The sequence below is a fragment of the Ahaetulla prasina genome, chromosome 8, assembly GCF_028640845.1.
Source record: "Ahaetulla prasina isolate Xishuangbanna chromosome 8, ASM2864084v1, whole genome shotgun sequence".
Classification (NCBI taxonomy): domain Eukaryota; kingdom Metazoa; phylum Chordata; class Lepidosauria; order Squamata; family Colubridae; genus Ahaetulla; species Ahaetulla prasina.
The window spans coordinates 41,208,074-41,233,848 of NC_080546.1; the positions used below are offsets into that span (position 1 = coordinate 41,208,074).

Genomic DNA, 25,775 nt, shown 5'->3' on the forward strand with positions numbered 1-25,775 from the left:
GTATTAATTTTTCCTATAATATAATAATACACTTCAATGCAATTTGATTGTTAAATTATTTTTTGAAAAATCTTGCTTTAAAGTGAAATTATTGATTGGAACAGCCTTCTAAAATTTATTTATATTTATTTTCCAAAGCATAGAGCAGGATGACATTTCATTTCCTATTGCACTAATATTTTGAACTCCTGGCAAGTTGTGAAACAAGGAAAGTGATATTGCTCCAGTGAAGTGAGAACTCTTGGGACAAACAATTGTAGGAGAAATAAAATCAATAAGAAAAATGATAGATGATAGATAAGAGATAGAGGCAGAGGCAGAGATAGCTACATGATAGATAGATAGATAGATAGATAGATAGATAGATAGATAGATAGATAGATAGATAGATAGATAATGATTATTCAGATTTCAAGATTGTTATTTCAAGAGCATTGACTTTAACCTGATGTTATTAAATTCAGGGGGAACCTGGAAGTGCATTCCAATCCTGCTTGTACCTTCATAATGTAAGAATCAGTACAATCAATAATAATATTCTGCAGTCATTGAGGACAAAGTCACATTTCATGTGGCAAATCATAGAGCTGACACATACGTGCTTTCATAAACCCCTGTATATTGTTTTCCTGGATCATTTGCATAGCTGCATGTTTTATTACCTTTCCTGGATATCCTTCTGACATTTGAGCAACTTTAAAATGGATAGAAGATAGTGCTAAACATGCAACTACATGTCCTATGCTCTGTAACCTTCCTGCCTTCTATTAGCAGATTTAAAGGTCACATGTTTATTTAAATGCAAGTGCAGCTATTAACTCAATCTATAATCCTAACACTTGGTTCCCAGACTTCATGGAGAGTTGTTCGTCTTTTAAACATTTCTGAAGCACCTATTGACAAAATGTTAAAACACAAGTTTTACTGAGATGTGTGCATGTTGATATCATGTGGGCCCTTATTGTAGTTGCAACTGACATAAAAATGCAAATACAAAAGGGGCAGAATTTGTTCTGAAATGTTGTCATTTGCTTCCCTCTATATCTTCATCTAACTAAAAGCACTGAAGAGACAGAGGCAGCATTTAAATCTTTATTTAGGATTATTGCCTTCATATATTCAGGTCAATACCTGAAGAACTCTTAATGTTTACATATAGAGCATAAGATGTTTATAAACCTCTCACCAATAGGGGGGGCCTTCAGTAAGTGAACAACTTTTATCTTCCTAAGAACATTGGAATAGATCTTATATGTATCGTCTTCTCATCTATACTTTTAATCTTTAGATTCAAAGTCTGAATAAACTGTAAGTTTGTACTCAAAATAAATTAACTTAACCTGTATAAGTTTGCAGGCCGGCAGAAGAATCCTATTTTCTGTCTAAAGACTATAATACTAAAGACCAAAGTGAAATTACAAGAAATAAAATTTTGGCACTTACAAAATTAATAAACTTTTTATTGCTAGGACTTGCATAGATTACATCTATCTCTGACAAAATGGACTCTTACAGAGGGCAATGTAATAAATAATTTGTATTGTTTTTGAGGTGCAGTGAGATTTGTTGTTTGTTTTGCTGCAAGAGACTCACACTGTAATATTGTGGAAACTGAAAAGAAATGGATATAGTCAAGATTGCAATCACTTTTGTGCCACAAACATAGAGGATCAGTAACCTTTACATTACAATTAGCTTCTACATTATCCCTGAAAAACTATTGTCTTTTTTAAGGACTGAAATATTGAAGCTGTGGTAAAATATAGAAAACTGTGTAGTGTATTATAAAAATCTGCTTTACCAGATTCAGAAAACTTCATATAAAGGAAGAACTTCAAACAAAAATGCAGAAGATGAGCCAATGCATGAACATAACAGTGGTTTGTTTTTATTGCACTCATAAAAATAAAACAAGACTGGAAGATTTGGACGTTTACTTTCTTTGTAAACTTATGAATTTTACAGGGGTTACATTTTTATAATAATAGTAATAATAAAATTCATTGTGGAAGTACTATTACATAAAGAGCTGCTTTTTCTTCAGCTCTAATTTTAACAAGACTTAGCTTCAAAATCACATTTTTTGGAATATTTATTAGCCATCTCTACAACATTCTCAATGTTTCTTATAATTTCATCTGTTCTACTTAAATTATAGCAACCTGTTTGTTTCACTACATTACAATAAGCATTGTTTCATGGCAATTGGTCATGAAAGCCTTGGTTATAAACACGGTTGCATTAAATCTGACATATATGACTTTTATAGATAGTTTAAATTAATGATATAATATTTTATGAATATAATATGATAACAGAATGGAAAAGAATAACCTGCTACTTTGAGGAAAGAGAAAGAAACATTCTGTATGTAAACATTGGAACTGCAAAGAACAAACACTGCTATGCATAAATACAAAGTATCAGATTATTTTCCTATATATCCTAATTAGGAGGTTGCAACACCACAATTTCAACAGGCATCTCTCTGGTGTCCCATTGTTTTTCTATTCATAATAGAATTCCAGAATATCACTATCCTGATTTATGACTATCAAGGTTCATAAAATAAACCATTTGTAACTGTATTTGTCATGAATCTGAGAACACTGTTTTGCAGTTTGAAATAGCAATGAAGCAAAATTAAGACATTGGCAGTAGATTTTATTCATTTATTAGGCCACAGGTTTGCTAATCTTATTTCAGATTTTATTTGTCAAAGAAACAGAATTTTTGCTCATTACTTAATATTTCACAAAGGCCAGAACAGAAAGGATTGTTGCAGTATAAGTTTTCAAAACAACAACAACCACCTAATTTGTCATACATATAAAATAGTCTAGAAATTCAGCAGGAGTTTAGGTGGCTTTTTAAACTGAATCCGTAGGTAATCAACTATCTTATCTTCAAGACATCTGAAGTTTGTAGAGGCTTGAAAGAACATTATTTATTTATTTATTTATTTTGTCATAACAGTATATATAAGCATAAGCACGAAATAACTATATTATATATAAGCATAAGTATGTAATAACTATATTAATTGGATATAATGAAAGGAAACAATAGGATGGGAATGGTAGGCACGCTTGTGCTTTTATGCATGCCCCTTAATTCTGAGTCTTTTATTCATTTTACCTCAGCTCCTTTGTGTATAGCTATTTTTATCCTGCTACTGGAACTCATGAATACATTCCCATCTTTCTACATTGCATTATGTAATCACCAATCTAGTGCCTTTAAGGTAATAGCAATAGCAATAGCAATAGCAATAGCAATAACCCTTAGTCTTATACACCGCTTCATAGTGTTTTACAGCACTCTCTAAGCAGTTTACAGAGTCAGCATATTGCCCGAACAATCTGGGTCCTCACTTTATCAAGCTTGGAAGGATAGAAGACTGAGTCAACCTTGAGCCTGGTGAGATTCGATCTGCCAAACTGCTGGCACCTGCAGTACTGCACTCTAACCACTGTGCCATCGTGGCTCATGGAATAATTAACTCATTATTATTGTTTATATTGTATAAAGCTATGTATTTTTTATAATTATTAGCTTAATGTAATTCCTTGGTATTGTATTATTGTGTTGATCACAACAATGCAACTATATTCTGGTAATTATTTAAGTCATATATTGCCTATAAAGTTTTTTTTCTCTTTATAAGCACCAATCATAGTTTTGACTTACTAATAAAATATCACACTATTCACATGGCAAGTGCTTGGCTATATCTGTTTGTGATGGATAGGAATGTGGTAGACAGGATATTACAAAAAATAGTGAAGAATGAAGAAGCAAAAGAAGCAGAAAGTATCTGATTTTACAACTTGAAAAACTGAAAAGAGTTTTCAGTTAAACAATATTTCAGGAATGGAATTGCAAATATTTTCCTCCTAATGTGCATGACACAGAGGTCCTCAGCTGCAATAAATGGGCATGAAGATATGGCATTTACACCAGCTGCCCATAATAAAACAGCAGTGTCAAATAATTTAGCATCATGCAATTATCCCATAGAGTAATAAAACAAAAACAATACATATCCATTCCCCTCCTATTAGGAGTGAATTTGCCCTGGCTTAGATGATAGTTATTCATTACACTGATGATAAATAGTCCTGCTGCTAATAGTGATGGGAATCATTTAATTTGGACTACATTTTATGGGTTCCAATCTAACTTTTCAGACTAAAACACTGATTAGAATGCAAGTAAATTTTGGATTGCCCATTTCTCCAGGTCCCTCATGAGAACTTTTGCATCTTAAAATATTAGACAATATTCATCTTTGGAATAAAAAGGCAGATATCATAGACAGTAGCAATTGAAAATTAGTGAAATATTAATTTTATTAAAAAAACAGGTACAAGAAGAAATTGGTTGAAATGGATTTATAACACAGAGATTAACTGACATAGCTGGGCACAAGAAATATCTTATCAGTCAATATTTATTATACAATAGAACATCTTGGCAATTGTCTTGAAAAAATGTCCATTACTTGATATTACCAGGAAAAAAAATCCCGTATATTTCACTGACTTCTTGCAGTTCTTTGCTATGTTTTTTTCCTCTGAAAAGGGCACATTTGTGGCAAATGCTTAGAGAATCAAAGCATCAGCTGTTAGCAGTTGGTAGTGCTTGTCCAAAACATTCCACATTCAATAAAATCAAATGAACATTAACCTGTCTTTGAGCTAGCAGACAATTAATTATGATAAATTAAATTTGTCACAAATGCTTTCAATTTATAAATTAATATTGTTGTAGAACTTATATGTTTCAGTAGGTTTATTCTGAATGCAGTTCAAGAAGGGTTTTGGGTCTTTGGGGGGAAAATTCTGTATCCTTCAGTTAATTAATTACAACTGACACTTTTACACAACAAATATGATTATTTACACTATGTCTAGTTCCAACAGGGTACTAGGCACTTTTCACTACTGTTTATACTTTAAGTTAAGAGGGAAATAATAACATAAGAAGTTTGTGGCTTTGTAGGATCTCCAGTAATAGGCAGGCCTATCAACTTTTAAACTTCATCAAACATGTTGTCAAATATGGAATCAACGAATTTGTGCATGATACTATTCCACATGATTTGAATCCTTCTTAATATAAAATGCCAAATTAATATAAAATTCAAAATAAAGCCTAACTATGTAGAATAGAATGAAGTACTGTTTCTCGTGTTTTGAAAATGAACTTCTATTATGTAGCCTAAAATTGTGTTTGCCTTATTTACTAAAATTCAAAATGCATCGACTATAATTCCAAGATTAATTGTATATATACTCCTACCAAGCCAAATCTATATCTGTATATTTTATTTCTGTTTCTAAATGATGAATTTTGTATTTCTTTGCTAAATTTCATATTCATGTTTTAGTTCATTTGTCTGAACTATTTTAAAATTTTTACAGGACTAAACCTGGCCTTGAGCCAATTTGATGTAGTGGTTAAGATATCAGACTAGAAACCAGGAGGCCATTAGTTCTAGTCTCATCTTAGAAACAAAGTCAACTTGGTGATCTTGATCCACTCACATTCCCTCAACAGTAGGAAGGTGGCAAAGGCAAATCATTTCCAAATAATCTTGCCAAAAAAATCCAATGAGATTTGTTCAGGGAGTCCTCAGGAATCAAGACCGATTTGAAAGCACTAAAAACAAAACATTTGCTTCTCTTTAATGCTAGATAAAACCAATAACATCAATAATTTATTTATTTTATTTATTTATTTGTCAAGAACGTATTAGGTAATATATATAAGTATAAGCATGAATTGAATAAATAAAATAGATACAAATAGAGAAACATTAGAACAGGGACAATAGGCACACCCCTTATAGACCTCTTAGGAACAGGGTGAGGTCAACAGTAGACAGTCTTAGGTTAAAATTTTGGCAGTTTTGGGATGAAACCACATAGTCAGGTAGTATATTCCAGGCATTGACCGCTCTGTTGCTGAAGTCATATTTTCTGCAATTGAGTTTGGAGCAGTTCACTTTAAGTTTGTATCTATTGTGTGCTCGTGTATTGTTGTGGTTGAAGCTGAAGTAGTCATTGACAGGTAGGACATTGTAGCAGATAATTTTATGAGGTACGCGTAGGTCATACCGAAGACAGCGTAGTTCTAAGTTTTCTAGGCCCAGAATTTCAAGTCTGGTGGCATAAGGTATTTTGTTGCGAGCAGAAAAGTGAAGGACTCTTCTTGTGAAATATTTCTGGTAATGTTTGACTGTATTAATGTCCGATATGCAGTGTGGGTTCCAGACAGATGAGCTGTATTTGAGAATTGGTCTAGGAAATGTTTTGTATGCTCTGGTTAGTAGTGTGATATCACTAGAGAAGAAGCTACACAAGATTAGGTTTACAACAATCCCTTTTTGGCAATGTTGTTACAGTGGGCTTTGGCACTTAGATCATTAGATATGAGTACTCCAAGATCCTTGACAGAGTGAGGGTCATGGTCATGACCCACTCAGCTTGTATTTTGTGTTCTGACTCTTTTTGCCAATGTGTAAGACAAAGCATTTGTTGGTTGAGATTTGGAGTTGCCAATTTTTTGACCATTCCGACACAAAGTCAAGGTCTTTTTGAAGGGTAGCACCATTGTTGGTGGTGTTAAATATTTTTGAAGGATTTTTCAAATATTATGCTTAGGGGTTCTGTTATAGCAGCAGAAAGTTTTTTTAAGAAGTATGCACATAGTCCATCAGGTCTGATAGATATATAGACACGGTTTTAGTCTGTGTAGTGCCTTTTCAGCATTATCTTATGTGAAATCTATTTGTGTTAGATCATTGTAGTTATTTGTGGTACGACGAGGGAACGTTGGGCATGAGCCATTGCTGTTTACAAAGATTGAGCAGAAGAATTTGTTGAAGAGGTTTGCTTTAACTGCTTCATCATTGCATTCTTTACCATTGGATCCTTTTGGGGGTGGGATGGATCTTGAGTCTTTAAGTTTGTTGTTCACAAAATTATAGAAGGCGCAGTTGGATCTCGTGCGCAGGAGGTTCACTTCTTGCTTGGTGTGATAATTGGTCCTTTCAGTCTCTATTTGGTGGCATATATTTTTGTAGGGGCTTTTAAAGTTAACTACATAGCCAGTTTTGTTTTTTCACCAGAGGCATTTTTTTTTGGATTGGACCTTTCTTATTGATACGGGTAATTTGTTTCTCCTGTTTTTGGTGGTGATTAGTTGTACATATAGTTTAATAACTGTATTGATTTTGAGCCAGAAAATGTTATAATGGTCTTCAGCAGTGTTACAGCCAGAGAATAGAATTTGCCAATCAATAGATCAGAAGTCATAGTCTATGAGATCATAGTTGGCTTTTTTGAAGTTGTGGTTGGATGTTCAAAGCCAACTTGATTTGTGTAACAAGTCCTCCTATGGCAGGCGACTCTGCAGGGCCCGTAACCAGAGGAAGTTTTGAATCCTCCGGTTTCTCCCCATAGATGGAAAGATGTATAGCTATGATAGGTGGAATAGGGAATGTAATATTTCCCATTACAAAGATCCCTGTGTGAGAACTGGTTTATACTGTATGTATGTATCTCTTTCTTAAGTCTATGATAAAATTGGAGATTCTGCTATTCTCCTGTACGCTGCTAAGAGAGTCCAAAGCAATGGGTTGTTAACTTCATCTGATTGGCCTGAGACTGAGTTGAATTTGTTTAAACACGCCTCCTCTTCCTGTTTAGCTCCAGTTTATTAACTCAGTCGGCCATAGAGAGACTACCTCCTTTAGCTCCATTGCTTTCGACTCTTTTACCAGCACTCAGAACTTCAACAAAATTACAAAAAAATTCTAAAAAAAGTTTTAAAGTGCCCAATTTTTTTCTCTTCATTGCTGGGAACCGGAGCGGCAGGGAAAGAGGCTCGTGCTTTGCGCGCAGCCCAGCGCCGCACAGCTGAGCCGCCCGAAGGCCGGCGGCCATTTTTTCTTCAATCCAAGCCCCTCAAGCCTCGTGGGATCGCCGGATTGAGGAACGGACATCGCTGGACCTCATCAAACTGTAAGTGGAGTCCAGCGGAGCGCAGGAGAAGCCGTGGTGTCGGCTTCGCGCTTGCAGGGAAGGAGAAAGATCCGTGGTGACGGAGGCTAGTTCCCCCTGCCAACGCTGCAATAAAAAGGGCGCCATAGGAGCAGTAGTGCCTGCTTCGCTCCATTTGGGGACCCCCCCTCCCCAAGCAACCCCCCCATGCAGCTTTGAATGCCTTGAATCCAGCTGTGATGGCAGCTTGGTGCTAACTGGCCCTTGTGTTTGATCTTATTCCAGGATTCTCAGATCAGGGCCACTATATTATTTGGGCATATATTCCAAGGCCTCTGATAACCACTAGGCCTCATTTCCAAGATGGCGGATCGCAGCAGATCTCCTTCCCGGGCTTCTGCCTCGCCCTCCCCAGGACACCTTACTAACGTGGCTCCTCCCCCTCACAAGAGCAGATCCAAATCAAAGGCCTCTGCCACCAAATCCAAGTCTTCTACTTCTCTCCAAACCTCTGCTGCTGCAGAGAGAGATGCCTCCAGAAGACAACGGGCCTTGGATAGGCAATTTGATAAAGCAAAACTAAAATTAGCTGAGGAAGGCAGGGAAACTTCTGTTCCACTGATTGAAGATTCTCCTCTATTAAATCAGCCTGGATGGTCTCCCACTATCCCTAGTAGTTCAGGAGGAAACCAGGAAACAATTTGTTCAGTTTTTGGAGATTCTTCTAGAGCCATGCCTGAGCCTCCACATCAGGCACCTTCTGCCACCTTCACTCCCACAGCAGTGGCAGTCTCCCATAGAGAGGACAGTAATCCTGCCATTTCTCAGGATATATGTCATCTTATTATGCAAACCATTTCTCAAGGCATTGACGATGCTTTCACTCAGAGAGGTTTCCCAGCTCCATCCCCTTCGGGCAGTTCTGACCAAAGACCCCATTCTGAGAGCCACCCTCCCAGACCTTGCGCACGGCGCACACGATCTCCAACCCCTTCACATCATAGTGAGGACTCCTTTTTGGGGGAGGAAGATATAGCAGAGTATAATCTGTCTGAGGACGAAGAGTCTGCCCCAGACAAGCCTGCTCCTACCGGCCTTTTTCGCCATGAACTTTTCTACACATTGCTACACAAGGCGAAAGTTACGGCCAACATGGGGGTTGCCTTACGCCAATCTGAGGGAGATTCAGATCCGTCAGACCCCAACAAATTCCTTTTTACTGAACCAGTCTCAGAGCAACGGGTAATTTCTTCACCCAAGCTTTTCTTGGACACCATCCAACGTCAATGGGGTCACCCAGGCGCCATTCCTAATCCCAGTGGCACAGACAAAAAGATGTACATGACGGATCAAGATCTGGAGGACCTCCTCAAGGTCCCTACCGTAGACACCCCAATTGCCACTCTAGCTTCTCCCTCCAACATCATACCTTCAGATGTAGCAGACGGTCTCCGAACGGAGGACCGCAGGGCGGAACTCTCCACCCACAAAACCCATCAAGCGGCCGCTTGGGCTATCAGATCTGCCACAGCAGCCTCATTCTTTGCCAGAACCTTCTTAATATGGCTCAGACAAATGCAGGAGAGGGTTCCTCACGATGATTCCAGATTACATCAGGACATAAACAAATTGATAGCGGCTGCTGAATACACTGCGGATGCCACCCTTAACTCTGCAAAATTTGCATCCCGAGCCCTTGCCTCCAGCATCACCTCCAGGAGGCTGTTATGGCTCAGACAATGGCAAGCCGACATGAAGACCAAATGGCGGTTAGCGGCTGCCCCCTTTAAGGGTGGATCTCTCTTTGGGGAAGCCCTAGATCCTATTTTAGTTGAGGGAAAAGACAAACGTAAGATCCTTCCCCACGTCTCCAGACGTTTAGACAGACGGCCTTCTCTACCTTACCGCAGACAGCCTTTTCGCGCCCAGGATCCCGGGTTTCAATCCCCGGCCCATCAACGCTCCTTCCAACCTCCCACTGACAGGTTTCAGGACAGACAGTCCTTTCGTGATAGGACCAGACAATCCCAGACCAGACGTCCCTATCGCGGATCCGGCTTCCGACCTTATCGCAGGAACAAATGACTATCCCGGCCAGGATCCCATCGGCGGTCGTCTCACCAAGTTCGTCCCTACCTGGTCCCACACAACAACCGATGCCTGGGTACTGCAGACCATCTCTCTGGGTCTCTCCCTCGAATTCAATTCAAATCCTCCGAGGAGATTCATCCAATGCCAGATTCCCAAAGACCCCACCAAGAGGGCTCAAATGGAAGACGAGATTCAACACCTGTTATCCATCAGTGCCATAGAACCGGTTCCCATGCCCCACCAGGGGACCGGCTTCTATTCAATTCTTTTCCTGGTGGACAAAAAATCAGGCGGCACCAGAGCCATCTTAGACCTGAAGCAACTGAACCTTCACATCAAATACCGCAGATTCAAGATGCACTCCCTCAATTCAATCTTAGGAAGCATCAGAAGAGGGGACTTTCTAACATCCATCGACCTCAAGGAGGCCTATCTACATGTCCCCATCAGACCAGCCCACAGACGCTTTCTCAGGTTCAGTTATGCCGGAGCCCATTTCCAATACAGGGCCCTGCCCTTTGGTCTATCTTCCGCTCCTCGTACCTTCACCAAGATTCTGGATGCCGTGGCGGCCCATCTTCGCACAATTCCAGTAAGAATGCAATGTTACCTGGACGATATATTGATTCAGTCGGCTTCCGCCCAACAGGCGTTATGGGACTTACAGGTAACAATTCAAGTCCTACAAGATCACGGTTTTTCGGTCAACAAAGCAAAGAGCCATTTAGTGCCTACGACCGAAATTGTCCATCTGGGAGCAAGAATCAACACCAGATCCTGCCAGGTGTTTCTTTCCCGAGACCGTCTCCTCAACATGAGAGACACGATAAAAAAGGTAAAGGCACTCAAGAGAGTCCCATTTTCACTGCTCTCCCAGTTATTGGGAAAGATGGTCTCTTGTCTGTCGATCGTGCCCTGGGCACGTCTTCACTCATGACCCCTACAATGGCTTCTCCTCCCACATCAAAGAACAGGCAACAGCCATACCGAAATCAAAATTCCTCTACCTCCAAAGGTAAGAAAATCTTTACAGTGGTGGCTGTCTCCAGCCCTGACAAAGGGCTGCTCATTCCAGGAACATTGCCGTCTCGTCCTCACCACGGATGCAAGTCTCTACGGCTGGGGTGCCCACCTATCAGACTAGGTGACTCAGGGTCGCTGGTCCCCCAACGACCTCAAGAACGACATCAACTGGCTGGAAATGAGAGCTGCCCATCTAGCTCTCAGGTACTTCCAAGCACAGCTATCAAACCATCATGTGCTACTGCTAACGGACAACACTACCACAAAGGCCCATGTGAACCGTCAAGGAGGCACCCGTTCCCGCATATTGATGAAAGAGGCCGCAGCCATAGGCCTGTGGGCAGAAAAACATCTTCTCTCACTACAGGCAGCCCACATATCCGGAGTAGCCAACACACAAGCGGATTGGCTGAGCAGGACACCCATAGATCAATCAGAGTGGCAACTGCATCCGGATCTGTTTTTCACAATCACGACCAAATTCGGGCAACCCATAATAGACCTCTTTGCCAGCCCGACCAACAAACAACTTCCAAGGTTCTTCTCCAGGTTCCAAACTCCAGGAGCAGAAGGAACAGATGCCCTACGATGTCAGTGGCCCCGGGGCCTTCTTTATGCCTTTCCTCCGACTCCACTTCTACCAAGTGTCATACGAAGATCTTGGAACAGAGGCAGAAGTTCTCCTCATAGCCCCTTACTGGCCTCGACGGAGTTGGTTTGCGGATCTGGTGAGCCTGTCCGTCAATCCACCTTGGCGAATTCCACCGGATCAGATTTCTCTACGCCAAGGAGCCATTCTCCACCCAGAACCTCAACATTACCAACTAGCCGTCTGGCACTTGACAGGGAGATACTAAGGAAAGAAAACCATTCCACGGAGGTCATCTCCACCCTTCTGGCTTCTAGACGCCCATCCACAACACGTATTTACGAGGCTACATGGTCATCATTCCATCGCTGGTGTCTTACACAGCGAATAGAACCTACTTCTGCCTCCATCAGACAAATCCTGCAATTCCTCCAGGACGGACTGGACAAGGGTTTAGCCACCAACACCATACGCCGGCAGGTTGCAGCTCTTGCCACTGTTTTATTCTGTGACGGGACCTCCACACTTTCTCAACACCCCCGTATCCGACGTTTTTTGAGGGGAGCTTACAATCTGCGACCACCTCCGGTACACAGATACCCTACCTGGGACCTAACCCTTGTCCTTCAGAAGCTTACGTCTTCCCCTTTTGAACCCTTGAGCTCCTCCAGTCTCAAGCTCTTAACCTTTAAAGTCGCCTTTTTCATAGCCATAACCTCAGCCCGCAGGATCTCCGAGATCGCTGCCCTTTCGGTTAGGAAGGACTTATACATTTTTCACTCTGACCGGGTCATTCTACGATTAGACCCTACCTTTCTCCCTAAAATAAACTCAAGTTTCATAGATCTCAAGAAGTCATCTTACCAGATTTTTGTCCTCATCCCAAGCATCCATCGGAGCGTCGATGGCACACGCTGGACGTAAGAAGGGCCCTGCGTATTTACCTCAACAGAACAGCTCCTTTCAGGAAGACAGAATCTCTATTTGTCTCCTTTCAACCAAGAGCTCTGGGCACCAAAGTCTCCCCATCCACCATAGGCAGGTGGATAAAGGCATGTATTTCCATGGCCTACGATCAGCAGAGACACCATCTTCCAGGCCGCATCACCGCACATTCCACCCGCAGCGCGGCCACCACAGCTGCCTGGGCCACCCAGGCCTCTATCTTGGACATTTGCAGAGCAGCCACGTGGGCCTCTCCTTCGCCATTTATTAAAAACTACAAGATGGACCAATTTGCCTCAGCCGAAGCCTCATTCGGTCGGAGGGTTCTACAGCGAGTTATTCCTGTTGCTGAGTCTTCCTAATCTTTCCATTCCCGCCCTAGGGATATTAGCTTGGGTATATCCCATTGCTTTGGACTCTCTTAGCAGCATACAGGAGAAGGAACATTGGCTTACCTGAAGGTTCCTTCTATGTACGCTGCGTGAGAGTCCAACCCCTCCCTATTTAATTTCTTGTTTTTGTCTATATACAGGAAGCCAGAGGTTATCATTCCGTTTTTTTCCAGTTTTCAAATTGAGTTCGTCTTCTCCAATACCGCTTCTTCGTTAATAAACTGGAGCTAAACAGGAAGAGGAGGCGTGTTTAAACAAATTCAACTCAGTCTCAGGCCAATCAGATGAAGTTAACAACCCATTGCTTTGGACTCTCACGCAGCGTACATAGAAGGAACCTTCAGGTAAGCCAATGTTCCATTTATCAGACCTCTGGCAATATAACAAATTATACACGCGGCTGATAAAGTTAATATTTCATATGACGTAGGCAAAATCTACAATTTTGCTGGGGGGGGGGAGGTTTCAATATTTACTTCAAGTCTGGTTTGTTTGGAGCAGTTCAGGAACTCATAACATTCTTGAAAGCTATGGGCCAGTTATCACCAACATGCAGTGGTGAAATTCAATTTTTTTTTACTACTGGTTCTGTGGGCATGGCTTGGTGGGTGTGGCAGAAGGATACTGAAAAATCTCCATTCCCACCCCATTCCAGTGGAAGGCTATTGCAAAATCTCCATTCACACCCCACTCTGGGGCCAGCCAGAGGTGGTATTTGCCGGTTCTCCAAACTACTCAAAATTTCCACTACCGGTTCTCCAGAACCTGCTGAATTTCACCCCTGCCATCATGTGTTGCAGGTCACATGTTCAGTTTGGAATTTGTTCTGAATAAGAAAATGTTTTTTGCCTCAGGCTTCTCACTTTATGTGATGATGATGATGAGCCATCAAGTTAATATTGATTCCTAACAATAACTGAAATAAAATATCTTGTTAAGTTCTTTCCTGAGATCATTTTGGCTCTTTTTTGCAATCTCCAACATTTGTTGTGATATTCGCTTTGATTAGAATGCAGTATTTGAGATTAACTCTGCCCATAAGCAGTAGTTCTACCCTGACTTTTCCTGGCTACAAAAGTACCAATGTTCTTTTTGTTATTTCTGTTATTTGTTATTTATGTCATGTCCTGATTAGTATAAAATATGATCTTTTGACTGAAAGTGCCCAAAGATAGATAGATAGATAGAATTTTTATTGGCCAAGTGTGATTGGACACACAAGGAATTTGTCTTGGTGCATATGCTCTCAGTGTACATAAAAGAAAGATACGTTCATCAAGGTACAACATTTACAACACAATTGATGATCAATATATCAATATAAATCATAAGGATTGCCAGCAACAAGTTATAGTCATACAGTCGTAAGTGGAAAGAGATTGGCGATGGGAACTATGAAACGATTAATAGTAGTGCAGATTCAGTAAATAGTCTGACAGTGTTGAGGGAATTATTTGTTTAGCAGAGTGATGGCCTTCGGGAAAAAACTGTTCTTGTGTCTAGTTGTTCTGGTGTGCAGTGCTCTATAGCGTCGTTTTGAGGGTAGGAGATGAAACAGTTTATGTCCAGGATGCGAGGGATCTGCAAATATTTTCACGGCCCTCTTCTTGATTCGTGCAGTATACAGGTCCTCAATGGAAGGCAAGTTGGTAGCAATTATTTTTTCTGCAGTTCTAATTATCCTCTGAAGTCTGTGTTTTTCTTGTTGGGTTGCAGAACCGAACCAGACAGTTATAGAGGTGCAAATGACAGACTCAATAATTCTTCTGTAGAATTGGATCAGCAGCTCCTTGGGCAGTTTGAGCTTACTGAGTTGGTGCAGAAAGAACATTCTTTGTTGTCCTTTTTTAATGATGTTTTGATGTTAGCTGTCCATTTGAGATCTTGCGATATGATAGAACCCAGAAATTTGAAGGTTTCTACTGTTGATACTGTGTTGTCAAGTATTGTGAGAGGTGGAAGTATGGAAGGGTTTTTCCTAAAGTCTACCACCATTTCTACGGTTTTGAGTGTGTTCAGTTCCAGATTGTTTTGGTTGCACCACAAGGCTAGTCGTTTGACCTCTCGTCTATATGCGGATTCGTCATTGTCTCGAATGAGACCAATCACTGTTGTGTCATCTGCGAACTTCAGTAGCTTAACAAATGGATCATTGGAGATGCAGTCATTGGTATACAGAGAGAAGAGAAGTGGGGAGAGCACACAGCCTTGGGGGGCCCTGTGCTAATTGTACAGGTATTTGATGTGATCTTGCTTAGCTTCACCTGCTGCTTCCTGTTTGTTAGGAAGCTTGTGATCCACTTACAAGTCTGTTCCGGTACCTGTAGCTGGTTTAGCTTAGTTAGAAGAATGTCTGGAATGATGGTATTGAATGCTGAACTAAAGTCTACAAAAAGGACCCTTGCATAGGTCTTTGGAGACTCAAGATGTTGTAGGATGTAGTGCAGAGCCATATTAACAGCATCATCTGTTGATCTATTTGCTCGGTATGCAAATTGCAAGGGGTCTAACAGCGGATCCGTGATGGTTTTCAGGTAGGAAAGCACTAGCCTTTCAAAGGTTTTCATGACTACAGATGTTAAAGCAACTGGTCTGTAGTCATTCAGTTCCTTGATGGTGGGCTTCTTCGGCACTGGGATGATGGTAGAGCGTTTGAAGCAAGAAGGAACATAACACATCTCTAGTGATTTATTGAAAATATGGGTGAAGATAGGGGCCAATTGGTCAGCACAGACTTTTAAGCAAGAAGGAGTTATCTTGTCTGGGCCTGGAGCTTTTCCTGGCTTTTGTCTGTGAAATAGGTCCTGCACTTCCTTTTCTGTGATCACTAGGGGTTGTGAACCCAATGAAATGGGGTCAGTTGTAGGAGGCTTGGCTGTTGTTGGTGTGTCTGAGATGGGGGTTGTGGAGATAGGTGGCTGTAGTTTCCTTTCAAACCTGCAGTAAAACTCATTCAGGTCATCTGCCAGTTGTTGATTACCTTCAGCCTGGGAAGGAGGTTTGCCATAGCCGGTGATATTTTTAAGAGTTTTCCACATGTTTGCTGGTTCATTTGCTGAAAATTGATTCTTTAGCTTTTCAGAGTAGCTTCTTTTTGCTGCTCTTATCTCCCTTGTTAGTTGATCCTTATCAATTTTCAAATTGTTGTTAATGTGTAATTGTTTCATTTACTCTTTCACTGGTTCAATGTTCCCATGTTCATGCTTCCTATATTCCATGTTCTTAGTTCTGCAATTCTATTACTTCGTCAGCTTTCGGACCTCCGGACCTTCTGCCGCGGGCTTAAAACGTATTTATTTAATTGTGCAGGGCTGAGCTAGATTTTAAATTATTGGTTTTAAATTGGGTTTTATTTGATATTTTAATTCTAAATTTACGGGCTTGTTAGAATCAGTTTTTTAGTTGTTTTATATTGTATTTATATGTCTTTTAAATGCCTGTACACCGCCCTGAGTCCTTCGGGAGATAGGGCGGTATATAAATTTGAATAAATAAATAAATAAATAAATAAATAAATATTATTCAGATTTTCTTTCCAGCATTGCAACATCAACATTAAATGCCCTGAAATGTTTATTATTATTATTATTATTATTATTATTATTATTATTATTATTATTATTATTATTATTATTATTTGTTTACATTTATATCCCGCCCTTCTCCGAAGACTCAGGGCGGCTTACAATGTATTTAACCTACCTATATCATAAACACATTAATACTAAGAAAGATCTTCAACTTTTCTTCAATAGCATGTTGACTGCCACATGACTGGAGAGATCCATCATCTGGCATTGTAATTTCAACCATTTTATATTGTCTACCCATTGCCTTCTCCTGTCAGCATGAAATTATGACTTTCCTATTGTCACTCAAGTGATCATTCACTTTGAGCATCTTCATAAATCATTGCTGCCTGCTTGCTGTAGTTGAGCGTCTGGGATGACTTTTTTTGATGAGTGATTCTGTTTGGATTATATATTCTTGGTATATATACTCTTGTTCTTCATCTCCCACAGGACAACTGCCTCCCACCCAAGCCATGATGAAGTAGCACAGCAGGATGGGGATTTATTAAATCATTTCAATTTCACAAGTACTTATGTGATAGTGCCCATAATGAACTAACCTAAACTCAGTAGTGGGATTCAAATAATTTAACAACCGGTTCTCTGCTGTAATGATTTCTTCCAAAAGCCAGTTTGCCAAACTGCTTAAAAAGTTAACAACCGGTTCTCCTGAAGTGGTGCGAACTGGCTGAATCCCACCACTGCCTAAACTGATTACCCAGCCCAAGTAACAAAATAACTAGATAATGCCCAAACACTCAGCAGAATATAAATACTTTCAGGGTGTTCTTGAAGGTTAAGGCATTGGGTCATTCTTTCTATATGAGACTATAAGGTAACAAAAGCATCTGAAAAGACATAACAGTATAAAATACAGATAGTTGGGATTTCTGCTCTTAAGAGAATGCTCATGGCATGTTGAATCTCAAAAGGAGGATTAGTGAGCTATTCAGGGTCATAAAAGTGAACATGAGTTTGAATTGGACTCTGAAGTAAAGTAAGAACCAATGCAGGAAGCATAGTATAGCTGTAGTGCTGCTAAATTTGCTATCCGTATTTAGCCAATGAGATTCTGTATTTTGAATTGGCTCAATTTATAAAGTTTTCTTCAAGTCTTAAGAAATGGGTATGGAGTATTTTACAGTTGTTGCATATAGACAGCCCTGGTAGTGAAACAGAATTAGCAAAACATGTTTAAAAACTTCACTTGCTGAGACAAAAAAAAATAATCATTCAGCTCCCAAGGCCCAGCCTTAATAGTCTTAAATGCTAAAAGGGAAGGAACCATTTAAATGCATATTGGAATGCAGGAGAGAATAGCAGTGATAGAAATGTGGTACTCTATGAACAAGATTTTGCTCTATTTAACCTTATTGAAAAGATAGATGTTCTTTGGAGAAGACAGTTTTTTTTATTTTTACAATAATTTTTATTAAATGTTAAGTTAAAAATTTAAAAGCTAGTATATTTATATTCATTTAATTTACCTTTAACAATTTTAGTATTTAATCCCTTCAAATAATGAAACTTTGATTTCTTTTCCTTCTTCCTTTTTTCTTTGACTTTTCTCATAAAGTCTTTCAAAAGTTTAACAAGACTTTTTTCATACAAAATAGGAAATTCATCCAAGTCACTCTTCTGATTTGTTATTTGTGACTTTTTTAATTATTAAGACATCAGCATGTTTCATTTGTATATCCTGTATATCATCTTTTCCCAGATTATCCTTGTAGCCTATTATTTTTAAATCGCTTTCAAATCAATTTCAGTCTTTTCTGGTAGAACTTGTTCCTTTTCCATAGCATAATTTACAGAGAGACTCTTTATATATTCATAGATATTCTTAATATTAGCTTCTAAGTACATTGTTCACAAATATCCTTCAATGTATTTTGCACCATTTTATTTTAGCAAGTCAAATTTAAGTGTACTGCTCCTTTAGTTACAATCTATATCTGGTTCTTTCTAGTGTCCAATCTTCAAAGTTCTGTGCTATTATTTTAACAACTATTTCCTATGGATGGATTCTTATTTAATTTCAAAATCTTAATATTTTAAATCCATTTGGATCCTCAGTCCATTTATAATTTTATAAAAACAACACTGAAAATTCTTTTGTCATCCCCCCCTCAAAAGAATTTTTCTATGCCTTTAAACTCTATTTAAAATTTCTTTCACTAAGAATTGAAGGAAAGATACCAAGTGAATGCTTTAAAACTTGCCATTCCAAATGTTCTTAATCATTGAAAAACAGGAAAAAAAAGGCAGTTCCAAAAGTATTATGAAATGAGGGTCAGCCGACTTTTTGTCTATAAGTCTGAGTTTAGTTGGAATTGTTCAGTGTTCAACCACTCAATCCCTAGACAACCAGTTCTTGAAATGTACTCATGAGGAGCAGCTGTCTAGATGAGTGAACTCACAATCTCTTTTTTCTCCAGATTTCATTGGCCAAGATCCAACATCTGACTGCAAATCTGCACCATAACATCATCCTCACTCCTTCAGGGATGTCCAACTCACCATTTCTGCACTAGAAGTTTCTAGGAGAAGACAGTCCTGAAGATATACATGAAACATTTTAAGGTAGTATCAGTACATTAAATTGTATTCCAAAGCCAATTTGTTATTAGTGCAACTTTCATAGCATTGGTGTTGTGTAGATACAACAAACAGTCATGACAGTATGCCCTAAGGGCATTGGCTAATACCATAGAAGTACCAGCATATCTGAAGTTCTGGATTAATAAAGAAAAAGAAGACAGGACCATCAATGCTTAGAATAAAGTTTAAAGCACAACCCAGGAAAGCCAAGGTTTCAAAGAAGCTCATCAGCTAATCAAGTCTTGTTCTTCTCATGATGCTTATTTGGTTTTGCAATCTGTTATGTGATCAGATTGTGCACAAGCCATCTATTGTTGCATAGGAACTTTGTTTAATTCTTCCCTGTAATAATACTATGTGCCACTTATTTGATCTATTGAGCTAATAACAGTGATATCTAATTTGAATAGCTATGATCTTCTTTCTTTTCTTTAGATCATTAAAGCCAGACCCAATTTTATGGCTCAAAACTACAATAATTTAAAGTAATTCCTAAAAAAAAAAAGATATTAGTAAGGATGGTGTCCCCAAGAAAAGCCAATTGTTAGATTATGCCTCTGTGAGCCAACTTCAGGATGTAAATTTCCAACTCCTCTGACTAGTTTCTCTGAGTATACTCCAAACTGAAGCAATAAATCCATGAGTTTCTAGGACACATTAGTTTTTATAGATTGGTTAATCAAATGGATAGCATACCCTAGAAAGAAATTTCTGTGGAAAGCTGAGTCCTCACGAGTCTCTCATTGCCATGAACACAACACTGCCACTAGATGTCAATATTGGCATAATCATCCTGTGGTTAATTGAAGAAAAGTCATTCAAGGATTTAACTGATAATGTTACCTAGTTTGGAGAATGAAGGTTCTGCAAGAAAACAACAAAGAGTGCACCAAGGACCCCTCATTCAAGGATGAGTTAGTTAAAATGAACTAAAAATTATGACATCAAAATGATATAAAGAAAAGCAGATTATGTGTAGTCCATTAGTATTCCAAAGAAGGAATTGACCACCAGTAACAAGCACATAACAGCAATCTTATCCATAGTGGTCTCACTACTTTTGTTTCAGAAGTAGGTGAAACACATGGCAGAACTGTCTCCAAGTACTCTCTAATAACTCAAGAGGTCCACTAGTATGTCAGCAGATCAGCTTAGCTAGTCCAATGCCCCTGCAGAGATCAGGCATGCTGACAAACCAGGAAGTGATCTGACCATGAAACAGTGATAATGCTTCCATATTCAGACCGTATTGCAAGTAAAGTAAAGATGAGGCCAATGTATGAATATTTTTTGTCAGACTCCCAAACTCCTGGAATAAGTCATTGGCCTCTCTTTTTGTTTGCTTGTTATGCCTTCAAATCAGTGTTGACTCTGGTGACTGCTTGGACAAGTCCCTGCAGTTTTCTAGGTAAGTTTTCAGAAATGATTTGCAAGTGACTCTTTTGAAAGGCTGAGAAAGATTAACTGGGACAAGGTAACCCAACTGGCTTTGTTCCTGAGATAGGACTAGAAGTTGTGGTCTCCTGTTTCTAGTCTGATGCCTTAGCTATTATATCAAACTGTGTCTCATAGTTGCAATGTGGCCCAGGAAGCCCTGTCATTCCTCCAGAATCTTTCTTCAGGAAATATACGTTAAAATTCTTAAGAACTAAAAGATTAAAGGATTCCACGTACACTAAATCTAGCAACAAGTTTCAAAACTCAGGAAAGCTTCTTCCAGGAACTATAGCACCCAGAAAACTATCATCCAAATCTCAGATAATGCTACATCACCATTCTAGTCCATCCAGAACTTTGAGATAGAGGCCAGAGGTGCATCCTCCATCCACCCAGGTATTGTGGATAAATGAGGAATTATTCTGAATGGAGGTTCAGTAACTGCAGCCATAACATCTAGCAATTCTGCCTTGAAGATTAATATATAAAACCAGAGAGCCAGAAAATAGAACCTGCACCAGGCTAATGGCTTTTGTTTTCAAGTAAAGAAACTTCAGTGCCTTTCATAATTTTCCCAGCCCATCATTAGGGAAATACACACCATGTCTTATTTATCTCCCCAAACTCCAGGGCTTTTGTTCCTCTCCCATAGTTCTGTTTGTGATCTGTGAATATAATCAAGCACTGTTTTACAAATTTCCCCCACTTTTCCCCCCGTCTTTTGCAAATCTCATCAATCTATGAGCAACCCACTTACTCTTACTAAAACATTCCCACAAAATCTTAAGGGAGAAAATAGATGCTTTCCTTGTATTCTTAATCCTTTTTAGTCCATTGAATTTCTCATCATGGTCATATCATCTTCTGTATAAGGCTTGCTTAGTGGCTGTGTTTACATTTGTAGGAGCGGTGCACTTATATGATCATAATTTATCACTTATATCTTTTATGTACATGAGGGCTTATGTACTGAAGACAAATTCCTTCTGTGTCCAATCCCACTTGGCCAATAAAGAATTCTAAAAAAATATATATCTAAATTCTAATCTGCTACCTATTCTCCATAGTTATTAGTTCCAGTTGGACCCCAAGAGGCTTTCAAAAGGTTTGGGGTTTCAATTATTCTGATTGCAATGGAGAGTTTATTAAGGTGGTTAAAATAATCCCTCTTATGTATCCTTTCCCATCTGCTTCAAATATGGTGCTGAAGTGACAAAGTAGGCAGAGCAAGGACAATATAAAATCCATTTGAAGGCTTATTCTGTGGTTATATAAGCACCAAGGAAGTGATTTTTCTCTGCGGATACTAAATTAAATTCAACAGCCTCATGGCCCAATGACTTGTTTTACCTTTGGCCTCTTCTTCAAAGTTATATTACAGAATTTTCAAAGGCTTGTTGCTACATTTTCAAAGTTTTTTTTCACAAATAGAAATTCAGACTGGAAGTCTGGATGTCGTCCTTGATGTAAAATAAACTACAAGGGAGTTTAATATCTATTTTTAATATAGCTAGACTGGATCAGTTTTAATTTGTGATCCACAAAGGCAGGGCTGGCTGCTTGGAATAGTATGTTCTCCCATTTGTTGTCTGGATCTTTACTCAATTTGTCTTGTGACTTCCAGCTGGGAGATTATTTAAGATATTGCAGTTGAATAAATGCCTCTCTGAAAGAGACCAGGATGCTTCCTTGTTACAAAGGGAAATTATAAGATCTGTTCTTAAAAAAGGCTGTCTTTGCTGTCTAAGATGGGCATTAGAGAAGTTTTTAAATTTCCACTATTGGGGACAGTAGATGAGAAGGAAGTGGTGACTTAATTGCAGGTAATTCTAGAATATGATCATATCAGTTCAATTCAGAGTAGGTTCTGGAGCAAGACTAAGTTGGTCAGTCTGATGGGTGATCTTGACTATTGTAGTACCCTCTACCTGGTGTAATATTTGTATGTAGTGTGGAAAATGTGCAGGAAAAAGAAAACAAAACAACAAAGAGATCACTATACTTAAACCACTGCACTGGCCACAAATTCATGTTTTGATTTTTTAAAAAATGCTGCTTGGTAATCTCTCAGATTTGAAGAAGACAGCAATAGCAATAGCACTTAGACTTATATACCACTTCACAGTGCTTTACAGTTCTCTAAGCGGTTTAGAGAGTCAGCATATTGTCCCCAAAAATCTGGGTCCTCATTTTACCAACCTCGGAAGGATGGAAGGATGAATCATACTTGAACCTGGTGAGATTTGATCTGACAGCCAGCAGCCAGCAGGAGTAGCCTGCAATACTACATTCTAACCACTGCACCATCATGGCTCTATAGTGTTGTGGAATTCATCCATGAGCACCGAGGTGACTTTGCAGTTTTAATCTAGGACAGACCAGAACATTGGGGACAATGGAAATCCATTGTTGTAGTAAATGCAAGTTTACTGATGCTATTTTCTATCAATTTTTGACAGTGCCTGTTTTCAAAGCTGGTTTGCCGGTGGTTGTTCATTCTCTTGACATGTCTTATCCATCTTACTTTGCTTTAAAAATGCACATGGCTTAGGTCAAGGCTATTTTTAAAAATGCAACAATATACATACACGAATATAAGAATACCAATAATAGCTTGAACAATTATTTTTTAGTGTACATTAGCTGTATGCTGCTCAGAATCATCCTGAGAGTGAGATGAAAAAATTGATAAATAAATTTTGCAATACTTTTACAATACAACTATTACAATAGCAATTATTCTATAATTAGTAAAGGTTTTCAGATACAAAGGCTACAACAGGACTGGAATTCAGTATAATGATGGGAAACTTTATTCTCCAAAAATGAAGGTTAAACTATTTTATTAATATAATCATCCACCTGTAGTAAAAGGTCTTTTTAGTTCAGTTGTAAAAAAAATTAAATGTTGTATTCTTTTTATCATACATTACTTATTAATCATGGCCTTTTTTTAAAAAAATCTCTATTTTCCCATTATTCATTTGTAATCAAATATATATTTAAAATAAAGAACACATTATCTGCTCTAATAAAATATATGTAATAAAAAGTATGGCACTGAACACCTGTATATGTTGTTAGCCTCATTTAAATACAGAATTTGTTGGGGCTTTGATATGATGGAAATGTTAGCCTAATTAATAACTAAAATGGAAATGTATTCAGTTTTTCTGTTACACCTGAAGATTTATGGGGGATGAAAACTGAATGTATAGATAATTGTATAGAATTCTGCTATATCATCAATTGTATTAGATTACTTAGGCAGCCTATAAATTCTTAATTTGGGGCCCCGGGAGTCCTTGTTTTGGAACAAAGTATTTCTTATCTGTCTCAGCAGTATAATGTTGAAACCAATTTCTCTTAAATCATTTATTTCATTGCACAGTCTGAGATATTTCAAAGTGAATTTTAACTGTTGCAAGAGGAAATGATAGAAAAATAACTTTAAGTGTTCACTTGTGGGGAATAATATAATTCACTGGATTGGTATTGGTTTCTGTACCTAAAAAGCTTGAAATTCTTTAATCTCAACAAACAGTCACTAAGTGAAGATGTGGCAGGAAAGTCAGAAGAAAACAATGTGCTTTCAATGTGAGGTTGAAAATCTGAATCTCACCAATACACTATTTTTCCATTCTCACCATTTAGTTTATTTCATTGCATATTGACAACATCCTCATATCAGAACTGAATGGGGGTTCTCCAGTTTTATCACCACCACAAAACCTCCTAGACACTGCTGGCATAGCAGTGCAAAAACCAAACTTTTTTGTTTGGTTATGTGGGACAGAACTTAATATGGGTTAAAATGATGTCCTTAAGGCTTGAAAATATTTAAGACATTCATATTATTCCTCCTTACATTAACCAACTCACACAGCCCATGGCAACTAACAACAAAAATTCTTTCTCATCTCAAATGTAGAGGCAGATCCAGGCAAAAATAAAATTTCCTGCTCTTGTCCTATTCAGTATAAGATTTGGTCAATTAAACTAAAGCAAATCCAGAACTCAGGGTTACACAACAGAAGCTTCTCAACATTTGTAATATTTCTTCAACCTTTCTTCCATGTTTGTCTTAGCACGCAGCTTGTTGAATTAATTGACATATAAAGTGGGATATAAATCTAACAACCCACCACAGATTAATCTGATTTTCTTTGAAGCCATTCTAGTAACTGACTGATCCACACTTCAATTTAAATATTTGTTATGCATTATCTCCCCCACACTCATGAAAAAAAATCATCTAATGTCCTAGTGATTGTTTTATTTAGATGACCCTGGATTCTAATCTTGGAGCATATGAGGGCAGAGTAAAAGCAAATGTGCTAGAGGTGGCAAATGTTCATAAATAGTTGCTGGTAGACAAAGAGGTTCAACAACATACTTTGGTTACTTTAAAAGCACCTAAAGGGCTTCCATTGCTTCAAACTACCACACAGTTATGAAATAGACATGTTTGAGCTAACTTCTGTCACAATTATTTACACTTCCATTAAATATAAGCTTGTAAATGCAATGGCTATCTTTTTCTTGTTGATAATTTTAATTTTAACTTAGTTCTACTTACTAATCCCTTCTGAATTCTATTATTAGCAGTACAAAAGTTCAAATGCCCAGATGGTGTGGTCTCCTAACCCAATTCTTATTTCTTAAATTCTCTTGGGATTTTTAAGGGTAATTTATTAGTCCAAGAACAAACAATATCATAATTTCCATCTTGCTCTATCCTGTGTTCTATTAGATATAAAAAAAGTTGATACAATCTTTATAGAATTTAGAATATTGTACAAATGCAAATTTCCACAGCAAGGACCATATTTGGGATAACTTTAGTCATGCTTACTGGTTTTAAGCAGCATGTATGTGGGATTAAAAATTTTCTGAAGATAGATCAAGACTTTTTAGACTAACCTAATATGCATTAATTTTGCCCAAGGGTTGAGTAGCATAACATGGTAGTTACCAACTGTCACATTTTCTGCAAATTTACTTATACAAAATACAAAATACCAAGAGTTATTCATGCCTTTCTAGCATGAATAATTCTAACATGGTGCTTCTTTTGAAGACTGCTTTGGAACTTCAACAGCAGGAGTACTGACTA

The 25,775-nt window shown here is 38.4% G+C and overlaps 2 protein-coding genes across 2 annotated transcripts; both read left to right on the forward strand.

The window, feature by feature from the left end:
• Nucleotides 1-7,612: 7,612 nt before the first annotated feature.
• LOC131203196 (uncharacterized) lies at nt 7,613-9,610 on the forward strand. The gene is made up of 3 exons (XM_058193156.1): nt 7,613-8,030; nt 8,295-9,251; nt 9,581-9,610. Exons 2-3 carry the CDS (start codon nt 8,373-8,375, stop codon nt 9,608-9,610), a joined length of 909 nt encoding a protein of 302 aa, XP_058049139.1. The 5' UTR covers nt 7,613-8,030; nt 8,295-8,372.
• On the forward strand, nt 9,582-13,387 carry LOC131202962 (uncharacterized). Its single transcript, XM_058192685.1, has 2 exons — nt 9,582-10,935; nt 13,190-13,387. Exons 1-2 carry the CDS (start codon nt 10,242-10,244, stop codon nt 13,264-13,266), a joined length of 771 nt encoding a protein of 256 aa, XP_058048668.1. The 5' UTR covers nt 9,582-10,241; the 3' UTR covers nt 13,267-13,387.
• The last annotated feature ends 12,388 nt before the right edge of the window (nt 13,388-25,775 follow it).